The following is a 14975-nucleotide window of genomic DNA, read 5'->3' as shown; positions in this document are numbered from 1 at the left end:
AAGGCAACCAGGTCAACACTGCAAAGGTATCTGCAGTGGAGATCTTGGTGCAGGACGTTCACTCTGTGGCAGCGGATGTCCACTCCATGGTTCAGGGCATGAATACAATGGTGCGGGACATAAAATGCATGGTGCAGGCACTTGTGGGCATCCATGAGTGCCAGTGCCAGAGGATGGTGGGGCGCCTGGATTTCACTCCAGCCCTCTATTCCATGCAGAAACCAGTATCCTTGAGCACCCATGGGGAAGAGGATCAGTTGTTGCATAGCCTGGGGCTTTCCACCCAGGAGACCCTGGAGGTGTCTAGCCCATCCGAACTGTCTCTTTCTCTGACCGATATAGCTCCAGCCCCTCACACCGATAAGGGTAAGACCACCACAATGTGCTGCCCAAAAGCAGGCTGGGGCCCTCCAGGTCTCTGCCCTCCAGAGGATGCTCGCCAAGGTCATCTCAGACAACAGGCATGACAGACAGCAGACTGCTTTCACATCAGCTGTGGATTCTGGAATATACCAAGACATAGCGATAAGGTCAGGAAGGTTAAGAAATTATAGGAACACAGCATGGGCATGGGTGATGTTAGGCAGTTTTGCACCTTGAGCACCTATGTTATTTGTTAATGCCTATGTAATTTATTAAATATCACTTTTTACACCATCTTTGTGCCTCCCGCTCTCAATTGAGTGTTGCATGTCCTTCAATCTGTCAATTGAAGGCTAAATGCCCACTAACAGTGTCACCTCCATCTCCTGCCAGTGACAAGGTCAGCTAATTGGTTGTCCATCCCTCATACCGACAAGACGCATAATGCGAGTCTGACCCTACCCCTTACGCTGCTGGCTGACGATGGAATCCTTGTCTCAGAGCTAGAGGGCATCAGGGCCCACGCCCAAAATTTCTACACTGCCCTTTTCTCGCTAGATCCATCCAGTGAGGATGCTTGCAGAGTTTTGTCTGAGGGCTTGCTGCAGAGGGTGCCGGGAAGCTTGATGCCCCTATCAGCCTGGGGGAGCTTACCAGCGCCTTCAACAGCCTCTCCAGGGGCAGGACCCCCGGGGCTGGACAGGCTAACCGTGGAGACCTTCAGGGCATTCTGGGATGTCCTGGGGAACAACTACTCAGAGGTCCAGGGGGAAGAGTATCGTGATCAGGAGATGTTCCTTTCGTGGTGCAGGGTCATTATTGCCCTGCTATCCAAGAAGGGGGATCTCCGCCTACTGAAAAACTGATGCCCGGTCTCCCTTCTCAGCACAAACTATAAAAGATTTTTGCCAGGGCAATGTCTTTCCACCTTGGCACCGTGCTGGACCACATGATCCACCTACCCAGTCCCGGGCCCCTTCACTTTAGGAGAGCAATGTGTCAAGGTTGCCTCATATCTGGCCAGTTATATTCTATTTGCATGGAGCCTTTCCTGCGCCTCTTGCAGAGGAGGTTATCAGGTTTGGTTGTGTGTGAGCCAGATGCAAATCGGACTTTTGTCCTCCCAAACTATCTTCCCAGCTTGCCATACTGATTGACCTGCGTGGCGAGCCAGTAAGATCGCACACGATATGTTTTTATAGTTTAAGCTTATTAAACACACTCCCTTAGAACAGTTTCTCACCAGCCACAGTTATAGTTTTCCTGTAATGTCACTCCTGGATTTATTTTCAAACTCAGTCCACTGCCCGAGTAGAGCTGGTCCTCACAGGTCCAGCTGCCTCCACTCCTGGGAGTTGCTAAATGTAACTCAAATGTTTTTGATTTCTTGCTATGCATATATTTCAACCATGCTTTTAATTTCAATTTTTTTTTGTCAGGGTTTAGGAGGTCTCGGTCACAGCACCAAGATACAAGAGTTCATACTGGCAGAGTGCTCAGGAGTCACTGATGTTGGATTACAGGTAAAAATCATTTCTGCTATCAGAAATATATCACTATTTAGCTTTAATTGATGCCTGATAGGAAGGTTCATTACCGTACTTTCCTAAAATAATATGCTTCAAATATAACATGCATTCCGATTTTCATATATGGAGAGTCAAATTTGCCTTATTATCATGTATTATGCACACATAGCATGTGACACTTCAGAGTGGCAATGAATCAGCCTTTGATGGTTCATTCAGAAGCAAATTATTTACATACGTAACACAGAGCAATAGGCTATCTATGTGAGGTGTCCATAAGCCTCTCATCCGAGTATTAAAATAAAAGCAAAATACGGTGAATGCTCGAAATCTAAAATAAAAACAGAATCCCCCCCATGCCAGTCTGTATCTTGTTCTCATGTTTCACATTCAGATAGTGCTGAAACCTTTTTCTGCTATTAACACATTCTGTTATTTTGCTTTCAGACAGTGCTGACCTTTATTCTCCAATTAACTGTACCAAAGTTTTCATCTGTAAACTATCACTCCCTTTGCCTTGTGCTCCATGAATGTTTTATCATTTAACCTCTCCTGCCCTCTAACATACCCCTGACCTTCTATTTTGCTCCACTGACCAGCCCCTGGCACTCACTTTTTTGAACAGCATAAAACCCATTAAATTTCTATCTCTCTCCAGATCAAAAGGAGAGTCATACCAGACTTGAAACGGATGGGATTTTTTTCCCTCTTTGCAGTGTACCGCTTGCTGGTGGCGGGATCTTATGGTCCTGTTGTTGTCAACGGGGTTTTCCATTGAAGACGCACTCCTCTCCGCCAGGATACCCATGGCGGGGGTGCACTGCTGGTGGGACCATAAAATCCCGCTGGCATGAATGGGAGCAAGATTTCAGCAGTTAATTTTGTATCTCTCTCCACAGATGCTGCCTGACATGCTGAGAATGCTTATTATTTAATTTGCAGTGTTTCTTTCCAGGAGCAGATGTATTAACCATGATGCCCACCAAGCCAATCAGTGAACAGAACAATTCCCTCTAGTGGAAGCCTTGTATAAAATGGGATTCTTCATCCTAATGCTTTAAATTTTAAAAAATTAACTGTTAACGCAGCAATAAAGTTACAGTGCAGTCTACCAACTTCAGTTGCTGAAAAGCATGGAAACAGTGACAGGATGGGAATGTTATGTTAATCAGATAAATATTCGGCTTTAGCTCCTTGATAATTTCTCTCAAAAATTAAGTTTATAAATTCCAAAATTTTATGAAATCAAGAAATGATTCTTATTTATTCCTTTAAATCATGAAAAACTTAAAAGAAATGCTATCAAAATGCTACATTTCTGGTAAGAATGCATTATTCATTTGCAACACATCCAAAAAGATGTTCTTGACCAACTGCAAAACATTCATTTTCTTCATCCTAACTTCTGGATAAAATTTTAGGGAAAAATTTGCATATTGTTTCCGATGCCTTTGCATCCTTCCTATAGTCTGGTGCCCCGAGTTGAACATAATACCCCAGTAGAGGCCAAACCAGTGCTTTTTATATGTTCACCATAACTATCTTGCATATACTTTTATTTATAAAGCCCAGTATTTCTATGACTTATTAACTGCTTCATCAATCTGCCCTACCACCTTCAACAATTTGTGCACATATCGCTCTAGGTCCCTCTGCTTTCGCACCCCTTTATTCTTTATTTCATATTGCCTTTTGTTATACTTCCTACCAAAATGTATCTCTTTGCACTGACTCTCACGTTAGCTGATATTGGTAACAGTTCTCTCCCCTCCTGCTTACCTCCAGATCTGCCATTATTACCCCTCTCCTCAAAAAGCCAACCATTTACCCTTGTGCCTATGCAAATATCTCCACCTCCCTTTCCACTTCAAAGTCATTGAATGTGTTGTCTCCAAAATTTGAGTCTATTTTTTCCAGAACCTTTCTTTATTCATTCTTGGATATGGACATTGTAGCAAGATCAACATTTATTGCCCATTCCTAACTGCCCTTGAGAAGATGGTAGTGAGCTGTCTTCTTGAACTGCTCCAATCGTAGTGATGTAGGTATATCTGCAATGCTGTTCAGGAGGGAGTTTCAGGATTTTGACCCAGCAATAATGAAGCATGATGACATACTTTTAGGCCTGGAGGAGAACTTACAGGAGGTAGTGTTCCCATGCTCCTTGTTCTTCTGGGTAGCAGAGTTTTGAAGCTGTTGTTGAAAGAGCCTAGGCCAATTGCTACTGTGCATCTTGTAGATGGGTATACACTACAGCCAGTGGTGGAGGGAGTGAATGGTGTGCCAGGTGCTAATCAAGCAGGCTGCTTTGTCTTTGAAGGGTTATTGGAGCTGCACTCATCCAAGCAGGTAAGGAACTCTCCTTCATAGTCCAGATTTGTGCCTTGTAGAATGTGGACAGACTTCAAGAAGTTAGGAGGTGAGTTATTCACTACAGAATGCCCAACCTATGACCTGCTCTTGTAGCCACAGTAGTTATATGGCTAATCCAGTTTAAGTTTCTAGTTAATGGAAACCCCCAAGATGTTATTGGTAGGAAATACAATGATGGTAATACTGCTGAATATCAAGGAGAAATGTTTAGATTCTGTCTTGTTTGAGATAGTCAATGCCTGGCACTTGCATGGCCCAAACGTTACTTGCCACTTATCATTTCAAGTCTGGCTGTTGTCTAGGTCTTGATGTATCTGGGCATGGGCTTCTTCATGTTCTGAAAAATTAGGAATAGGGCTGTGCACTACGCAAAGACCATTGGTGGAACACCCTGTCAAACACTGTCTTAATGTCAAGGGCACTCACTCTCACCTCACCTCTGGAATTCAGCTCTTTTGTTCATGTTTTAATCAAGGCTGTTGTTAGGGACCAAACCAGAAACTCCAAGGTATATTATGAAGTTAGCCTAGACCCCAACTTTAACTTTGGATTTTAGCATTAGGATGAGTATAAGGTGTTTTGCTCTAGGTATGATTCAATTGACCCCCGCGGAAGTTTTTATCAAAACAAACTTTATTTAAGAACACAGTTAGAATATAACAAAAGGAATTAGCATGACTTTTACCAATTTAAAATACTTAAACATGACAAGTTATAAGTCTTAACAGTTAGCTATCTCTGTAGTTCCATTTGTAAGCAGCACCTCATAGACATAAATCCCTTCTTCAGAACCAGTGAGCACCAAAAATCACATAGATGCTAGATTTCCAGTCTTTTATCACCTCTGGACAGAGATCCAGACAGATACTTGTCTACTGACTCTCATATAGTAATTTTCAAAAGATATTTCCTCAAGCAGCAGAATTTCAGTCTCTGGCAGATCCCAATCTCCAGACTTCAGAGAGAGAAAGGGCTACTTCTCTCTGCAGCTTCCATGCAGCAACTAAGCTGAGTTCTCGGTGTAAGTCTAGCTCCACCCAATCATCTGATATTACTGTCAATCAACCCAATCAAGTCCTACTCTGCAAAACCCAGGAGAAATCACTAAAATCACCAGAATAGCATTAGTTCAGATTGAAACAAACATTCTAGTAATTAGAAAAAATTATGCTTCTGCAGTAAACAATACAGGCCTATCAGATACAGACCTAACGACACCAGTTAGAACAGTCTGTTAAAACAGAAACTATAATAAAAGTCTTCGGAGGCAGAAATCCCTTCACCAAAATCCTTTTATTTACAAACTCAACAGCATACACAGAGTGCTAGCAGTTAGCAGTCTACCTCTGGAGGTGTCAGAGGAACTGACACTCCCAATCAAGTACAAGGCAAAGACTCCCTGATTGGCCAATCAATTGGATCCTTAATCAGGGAGTTCATACTTCAATAGGCCAACCTCAATGGCCTGATTGAAGTCATTATACGCCTCCTCCCAAAGTCCGAGGAATCCCCGTGGTCTGAGCTCCTCACGGGTCTCTTCCTCCGTTTCAGTGCCAGGTCCAGATCCTCCAATTCGGCATCCAATATAGGAGGGGTGTATCTACTAGGCGCCCGTCTCTTCCATCGTGAGCACTGGAGGGCCAGTTTGCCCTCTCCCTCTGGTGGTAGGGGAACAGCCACGGCTTCGTCCATCGTGCCCATCTTGGAATCGGAGGTTTTCGCCAAGGGTGCTGGAGAGGTGGGTTGGCCAGTCGAGGAAGACTCTCCTCAGTTCTTGGCCAGCTGGGCTGAGTTGGCTCTGGGACGAGTGATGAATTCGAGGCCTGCACCTAGTCTAGGTGCTTTCTCCCATGCATACTCGGCCATTCCCATTATCCATGTGGGACCATTTGTGAAGTTCCTCACCCAGACTCTTTCACCAGCATCGAAATGCCGCTTTTGGCAACTGTTGTCATGGCCCTTGAAATGGGCCTCTTGGTGCTTTTCCACCTCCCCCTAATTTGAGAATAGCAGGCTCAACCTGGTGCAGAGTCATGTGCCCATGAGTAGTTCCACCAGCGTTATTCCTGTGGTGGCGTGTGGGGTTGAATTGTAATCAAACAACCAGCAGGAGACTATTGACGCTACTGGCTGTTTCTTTAACCTGGCTTTTAAAGTCTGGACAGCTCTCTCTGCGAGCCCATTCTATGCTGGATGATACGGTGCTGTCCTGATGTGTCGAACCTTATTCGACTTCATGAATCTAGTGAATTCTTGGCTGGTGAAAGCCGATCTGTGTTCAAGACTAACACCTCTGGAATTCCATGCGTCAAAAACTAGGCACACAGCTTCTTGACAATTGTCGTTGTGTTTGCCGAATTCACCTTGTAGACGTCCAAGCATTTTGAGTGGGCGTCTACTCTTATCAAGAACATGGAACCCATAAACGGGCCTGCAAAATCGACATGCAGTCAAATCCTTGGTGTACCTGCCATTACCATGGGTGCAGCAGGGCTGCCGGTGGCACCTTCTGCCCTTGTTGGCATTCCTGGAACCGACCCACCAATGCCGCTATATCTGCATTCAAGCCCGGCCACCAGACAGCTCCGTGCCAGCATCTTCATCTTGGACATTCCTGGGTGCCCATGATGTAATTCAGCCAGTATGGCCCGACGACCCTGACTTGGGACAATGACCTGTGCCCCCCATAGCAGTATCCCATCTTCTATGGTGATCTGCTCTCTTCTGCTCCAATCGGGGTGGAATTGTGGTTGGACTGGTCTTTCCAGTTCTATGTTAGTACCAGGTGTTTTACTTTTGCTAGTACCCGTTCCTTTTGTGTCCACAGGCATGTGTTGTGTGCAGCCACCGGGAGGGTATCCAGAAAGTTCAGCATCGCCACCGTTTCTTCTACTCTGGGTACCAACAGTGGGGTGTCTGGTAATGATAGCCTGTTTAGGGCGTCGGCATTTGCCACCCAAGTTCCCGGCCGGTGCTCTGGTTGATACTGGTATGCTGCCAGTAATAATGACCAGCGCTGGATCCGGGCTGATGCTATTGGTGGCACTGCTTTGTCCTTTGAACAAACCCAGCAATGGTTTGTGATTAGTGATGATCGTGAATTTCTGCCCATATAGGTACTGGTGGAATTTTTTACTGCAAAAATTACGGCCAGTCCTTCTTTTTGATCTGGGCGTACTTCTGTTCCGCTATTGTTAGGGTCCTGGTGGCATATGTTATAGGCCGTTCCTCTCCGTTTTTTGCCATCTATGTGCCAGAATAGCACGAACGTCGTATGGAGACGCATCGCAAGTGAGCATCAACTCTTTCCTGGGGTCATAATTCGCTAAAACGTTTGCTGAGGAGAGCTGTTGTTTGATTTTCTTAAAGTCCCGGTCTTGGCAGGCAGACCATTCCCAGGCTATCCCCTTTTTTAGTAGCTGATGTAGGGGATCCAAGATGGAAGCCCTTTTTTGTATGAATTTCCCATAATACGTCATCAGTCCTAAAAACGACCGTAACTTCTGGATTGTGGTGGGGGCCGGGGCATCTTTGATTGCCTGCACGTGATCCTCCTAGAGTCATAGAGGTTTACAGCATGGAAACAGGCCCTTTGGCCCAACTTGTCCATGCAGCCCTTTTCTTTTAAAACCCCTAAGCTAATCCCAATTGCCCGCATTTGGCCCATATCCCTCTATAGCCATCGTACTCATTTTAACTATCTAAATGCTTTTTAAAAGATAAAATTGTACCCGCCTCTACTACTACCTCTGGCAGCTTGTTCCAGACACTCACCACCCTCTGTGTGAAACAATTGCCCCTCTGGACACTTTTGTATCTCTCCCCTCTCACCTTAAACCTATGCCCTCTAGTTTTAGACTCCCCTACCTTTGGGAAAAGATATTGACTATCTACCTTGTCTATGCCCCTCATTATTTTATAGACCTCTATAAGGTCACCCCTCATCCTCCTACGCTCCAGAGAAAAAAGTCCCAGTCTATAGGCCTCTCCTTATAACTCAATCCATCAAGTCCCGGTGGCATCCTAGTAAATCTTTTCTGCACTCTTTCTAGTTGAATAATATCCTTTCTATAATAGGGTGACCAGAATTGCACACAGTATTCCAAGTGTGGCCTTCCCAATGTCTTGTACAACTTCAACAAGACGTCCCAACACCTGTATTCAATGTTCTGACTGATGAAACCAAGCATGCCGAATGCCTTCTTCACCACTCTGTCCACCTGTGACTCCACTTTCAAGGGGCTATGAACCTGTACTCCTAGATCTCTTTGTTCTGTAGCTCTCCCCAACGCCCTACCATTAACTGAGTAAGTCTTGCCCTGATTCAATCTACCAAAATGCATTACCTCGCAATTGTCTAAATTAAACTCCATCTGCCATTCGTCAGCCCACTGGCCCAATTGATCAAGATCCCGCTGCAATTGGAGATAACCTTCTACACTATCCACCTTGCCACCAATCTTGGTGTCATCTGCAAATTTACTAACCCCCTATATTCTCATCCAAATCATCAATGTAAATGACAAATAACAGTGGGCCCAGCACTGATCCCTGAGGCACACCCCTGGTCACAGGCCTCCAGTTTGAAAAACAACTCTCTACAACCACCCTCTGTCTTCTGTCAAGAAGCCAATTTTGTATCCATTTAGATACCTCACCCTGGATCCCGTGAGATTTAACTTTATGCAAAAACCTACCATGCGGTACCTTGTCAAAGGCCTTGCTATAGTCCATGTAGACAACATCAACTGCACTGCCCTCATCTACCTGCTTGGTAACCCCTTCAAAAAACTCAAATTTGAGAGACATGATTTTCCACTCAAAGCCACGCTGGCTGTCCCTAATCAGTCCTTGCATCTCTAAATGCCTGTAGATCCTGTCTCTTAAAATACCTTCCAACAATTCACCCACCACAGATGTGAGGCTAACTGGCCTGTAGTTCCCAGGCTTTTCCCTGCAGCCCTTTTTAAACAAAGGCACAACATTTGCCACCCTCCAATCTTCAGGTACCTCACCCGTGACTATCGATGATTCAAATATCTCGGCGAGGGGACCCGCAATTTCCTCCCCAGCCTCCCACAATGTCCTGGGATATACCTCATCAGGTCCCGCAGATTTATCTACCTTGATGCGCTTTAAGACTTCCAGCACCTCCTTCTCTGTAACATGTACACTCCTCAAGACGTCAATATTTAATTCTCCAAGTTCCCTAACATCCATGCTTTTCTCAACAGTAAATACTGATGAGAAATATTCACTTAAGATCTCACCCATCTCTTGTGGATCCGCACATAGATGACCTTGTTGATCCTTAAGAGGCCCTACTCTCTCCCTTTTTATTCTTTTGCCCTTTATGTATTTGTAGAAGCTCTTTGGATTCTCCTTTGCCTTATCTGCCAAAACAATTTCGTGTCCCCTTTTTGCCCTTCTGATTTCTCTCTTAACTCTACTCCTACATCCCTATACTCTTCAAGAGATTCACTTGATCCCAGCTGCCTATGCACGTCATGTGCTTCTTTCTTCTTCTTAACCAGGGCCTCAATATCCCGAGTCATCCAGGGTTCCCGACTTCTGCCAGCCTTGCCCTTCACTCTAAGAGGAATGTGTTTACCCTGAACCCTGGTTAACACACTTTTGAAAGAATGCCACTTACCAGACATGCCTTTTCCTTCCCACAGACTCCTGAGGATGTAGGCCTGACCTATCGACTTTGTAACCCAGATAGGTTACTTGCAGTACTAAGATAACATATTTCTCCCTCTAAGTGCACATCCGCTGCTGAAAACCTTCTAAAGACTTCCCCCAGGTTCTGCAGGTGTTCTGCCCTCATTTTCCTGCTGATGAGGACATCATACACGCTTAAAGTTTAAAGTTTATTTATTAGTCACAAGTATCTTACATTCACACTGCAATGAAGTTACTGTGAAAATCTCCGAGTTGCCACACTCTGGAGCCTGTTTGGGTACATTGAGGGAGAATTTAGCATTGCCAATTCATCTAACCTGCACATCTTTGGACTGTGGGAGGAAACCCACACAGACACGAGGAGAATGTGCAAACTCCACACAGACAGTAACCCAGAAGATTATTACCACCACACACAACCCTTCTATTTGTGATTTTGTTGTCCATGTAGACAACATCCACTGCCTTCCCTTCATCCACTTTCTTGGTAACCTCTTCGAAAAACTCTTAATAGATTGGTTAAACATGACCTACCATGCACAAAGCCATGTTGACTCTCCCTAATAAGTCCCTGTCTATCCAAATATTTGTAGATCCTATCTTAGTACTCCTTCCAATAATTCACCTACTACTGACGTCAAACTTACCGGCCTATAATTTCCCGCATTACTTTTTGAGCCTTTTTTAAACAATGGAACAACATGAGCTATCCTCCAATCATCCGGCACCTCACCCGTGGATACCGACATTTTAAATATATCTGCCAGGGCCCCTGCAATTTCAACACTAGTCTCCTTCAAGGTCCAAGGGAATACCCTGTCCGGTCCTGGGGATTTATCTACTCTGATCTGCCTCAGGACAGCAAGCACCTCCTCCCCTTTAATCTGTATAGGTTCCATGACCTCCCTACTTGTTTGCCTTATTTCCATAGACTCCATGCCAGTTTCCTTAGTAAATACGGATGCAAAAAACCCATTTAATATCTCCCCCATTTCTTTTGGTTCCAAACATAGCCAACCACTCTGATCTTCAAGAGGACCAATTTTATCCCTTACTATCCTTTTGCTCTTAATATACCTGTAGAAGCTCTTAGGATTATCCTTCACCTTGTCTGCCAAAGCAACCTCATGTCTTCTTTTAGCCCTCCTAATTTCTTTCTTAAGTAGTTTCTTGCACTTTTTATACTCCTCAAGCATCTTATTTGCTCCCTGTTACCTATACATGTCATACGTCTCTCTCTTCTTCTTTATCAGAGTTCCAATATCCCTCGAGAACCAAAGTTCCTTATTCTTATTCACTTTGCCTTTAATCCTGACAGGAACATACAAACTCTGCACTCTCAAAACTTCTCCTTTGAAGGCCTCCCACTTACCATTCACATCCTTGCCAGAGAACAGCCTGTCCCAATCCAATCTTTTTGGATCCTTTCTCATTTCTTCAAATTTGGCCTTTTTCTAGTTTAGAACCTCAACCCGAGGACCAGATCTATCTTTATCCATGATCAAGTTGAAACTAATGGCGTTATGATCACTAGAACCAAAGTGTTCCCCTACACACACTTCCGTCACTTGTCCTAACCCGTTTCCTAATAGGAGATCTAATATTGCTTCTTCTCTGGTTGGTACCTCTATATATTGATTTAGAAAATTTTCCTGAACACATTTTACAAACTGTAACCCGTCTAGACCTTTAACAGTATGGGAGTCCCAATCTATATGTGGAAAATTAAAATCCCCTACTATCACAAGTAGTATCACAATTTCCTGCAGTTGTCTGCTATCTCTCTGCAGATTTGCTCCTCCAATTCTCACTGACTATTGGGTGGTCTATAATACACCCCCATTAATGTGGTCATACCTTTCCTGTTTCTCAGCTCCACCCATATGGCCTCAGTAGACAAGCCCTCTAATCTGTCCTGTCTGAGTACTGCTGTAACATTTTCCCTGACGAGCAATGCCACCCCCCCACCCTTCATCCCTCTGCCTCTATCACGTCTGAAACATCGGAACCCTGGAACATTGAGCTGCCAGTCCTGCCCCTCCTGTAACCAAGTTTCACTAATGGCTATAATGTCATAATTCCATGTGTCAATCCACGCCCTCAGCTCGTCTGCCTTCCCTACAATACCCCTGGCATTGAAATAGACACCTCAGAAGATTACCACCACACACGACCCTACTATTTGTGATTTTGCATGAACTATTAACATCATTTATTTTCACCCCCGCTCCACTATTTGCTCTGGCACTTTGGTTCCCATCCCCCTGCAAATCTGGTTTAAACCCTCCCCAATAACACTAGCAAACCTCCCTGCAAGTATATTGGTCCCCTTGTAGTTCAGGTGTAACCCGTCTCTCTTGTACAGGTCCCACCTGCCCCAGAAGAGGTCCCAATGATCTAGAAATCTGAAACCCTGCCCCCTACACCAGTTCCTCAGCCACATGTTCATCCACCCGAGCATCCTACTCTTACCCTCACTGGCTCGTGGCACAGGTAGCAATCCTGAGATTACTACCCTCGGGGTCCTGCTTTTTAACTTCCTACCAAGCTCTCTATACTCACTCTTCAGGACCTCCTCACCCTTCCTACGTCATTGGTACCGATGTGTACCATGACATCTGGCTGATCACCCTCCCCCTTCAGAATGCTGTGCACGCGATCAGAGACATCCCTGACCCTGGCACCCAGGAGGCAACAAACCATCGGGAGTTTCTGTCACGACCACAGAACCTCCTGTCTGTACCTCTGACTATCGAGTCCCCTATCACTACCGCTCTCCCCTTCTTCCACCCTCCCTCTGCGCTGCAGAACCAGACTCAATGCCAGAGATCCGGCTGCCGCATCCCCACAACAGTATCCAAATTGGTATACCTGTTGTGGAGGGGAATGGCCACAGGGGAACCCTGCTCTGCCTGCCCTTTCCCTCGCTTGCCAGTAACCCAATTGCCTGTGCTCTGTGCCTTTGGCGTAACTGCCTCTCTGAAGCTACTATCAATAAACTCCTCATTCTCCTGAATGATCCGGAGGTCATCCAGCTCCTGCTCCAGTTCCCTAATGCGGTTTGTTAGGAGCTGCAGCTGGATGCACCTCCTGCAGGTGTCGTTGTCAGGGACACCGGAGGTCTCCCTGACTTCCCACATCATGCAAGAGAAGCATTCCAACATCCTGCCTGGCATTCTTTCTACTCTGAACAAACAACAACAACTTACCAGAACCTACCCTCGCCTCTGCCTGTTCACGCCGAAGCCTGTTTGAGCCAAAGCCGTCCCACTCTGCTCCCTCTCACACCACTGCCCATTCACAACGCTGCCCGCTGGATAGAGTGGCCTGCTTTTTTAAACCTTCCGCGCGCTACTGGCTGACGTCAGAAAAAAAAAACTTCCCAGGTCTCTCTGGGGCCTACTTCCAGTTTTACACTTCCGGCTGCCTTACAAAAACTCCAAAAAAAGAAAAAAAAAGTTAGTTAAAAATCCCTCTTTCCTACTAGCTCTCCTCACGTGAAGCACCTCTCTAGCTGCTCCTCTGGAACAATTATGCCCAACACTCTTAGTGGTTCCCCTGTATAAGTCCTCAGTCTTGATTAGGGATAAGGCTTGGAATCCAGTGCGAATTTTGTTGAACACTATTTCCCCTGCCACGGATACGGCTGCCCCTATGTCGACCTCCATTAATATTGGACATCCGTTCAATCTTATGGATAATTTAATAGGTTCCGATTTGGTAATTACTATGCAAAGTAGTTGTTCCTTGCGAGAGGTAGGTGGAGCTTCCAGGTATGCATTCTCCTGTACCCCAGCCTACGTGTCGTTTTCGGAACTTTGTTTTTCTTCACCGACTCCAGATACTGGCAACAGTTGCAATATCTTGCCGGGTGGGATTCTGCAGGGCTGCGGTGTGTCTAGTCCTAATTCGCCCTTGTTTAGGAGCGACTCTGAGCAGACCTGAGTTCCCTTGTATCCAAATCCTTCCTGAGGGCGGCTGTATAGTTGCCTGCCCTGCAGTGGTGGTCCCTTAACTCAGTTGCACTGGTACGGGCTTCTACCTCCATCGAAATACCTGTAACTCATGTGCTCCGCTTGCTGCTTTTTCTAAGGACAAGGCCAGATGTAATGCTTGTTTGCAATCTGTCTGGGCCTCCGCCCACAGACTTTTTTGTATGGTCATATTATTGATTCTGCCAATCGATCTCGGAGCATCTCATTTAATGTTAATCCGAATTCGCAAACCTCTGCTAATCGCCTTAATCTCGTCAGGAAACTAGTGACGGACTCCCCCATCTCTTGGAATGCTGAGTAAAACCGGTACCTTTACAAGATCAGAGGTGGCTTAGGGTCATAATAGTCTTTTACTAAGTCCATCAATTCCTGGAAGGTTTTTGTGTCTAGTGCCTCTGGAAAGTTTAAACTGCACATAACAGCGAAAGCTGACAGTCCACAAGCGGTCAGCAAAATAATTTGTTGCTTTTCATCTGAAACTATGTCATTAGCTCTGAAGAAACAACTCATCCGTTCTACATATTGGGCCCAGTCTTCCACGGCTGGGTCAAAATAATCTAATTTCCCGAAAAGAGGCATGTTTGCCAGGCAATGGCTTACACCCAACGTGTAGCGGCTGGTAGCAAACAAATTCCTTCGGATCGTTCCTTTTTTCTCGTTGCCATTGTAATAAATTTTCATAGGCAGTAGTCCTTTCACCAAAATCCCTTTATTTACAAATTCTCACAGCAGCACACAGAGTGCTATCAGTTAGCAGCCTACCTCTGGGAGTGTCAGAGGAACTGACATTCCCAGTTAAGTACAAGGCAAAGACTCCTTGATTGGCCCATCAATTGGATCCAATCTTTTTGTTCATTAAACAATTCACAAATAGGAAATACATTACACTTTCAAGTTACAAACCAGAGTACAATATCGCCTCACAAACAAAGTACATTGCAATTTCAAATTACAAATCAGAATGCAATACAGTCTCACAATGATAAATTATAAGCTGACAAATAAACTGTAGATTATCTGCAATCATCCG

The 14975-nt window shown here is 45.1% G+C and overlaps 1 protein-coding gene across 1 annotated transcript in view; it reads left to right on the top strand.

The window, feature by feature from the left end:
• The window catches only part of fbxl13 (F-box and leucine-rich repeat protein 13), a 134237-nt gene that overhangs the window by 86855 nt on the left and 32407 nt on the right, over nucleotides 1-14975 (top strand). Inside the window, exon 10 of the mRNA XM_078234620.1 lies at nucleotides 1803-1886. Within this exon, the coding sequence (XP_078090746.1) occupies nucleotides 1803-1886 (84 nt within the window). The remainder of the gene's footprint in view (nucleotides 1-1802; nucleotides 1887-14975) is intronic.

The sequence above is a fragment of the Mustelus asterias genome, chromosome 19, assembly GCF_964213995.1.
Source record: "Mustelus asterias chromosome 19, sMusAst1.hap1.1, whole genome shotgun sequence".
In the NCBI taxonomy this organism is placed as follows: Eukaryota; Metazoa; Chordata; class Chondrichthyes; order Carcharhiniformes; family Triakidae; genus Mustelus; species Mustelus asterias.
This window is presented reverse-complemented; position numbering and strand designations above follow the sequence as displayed.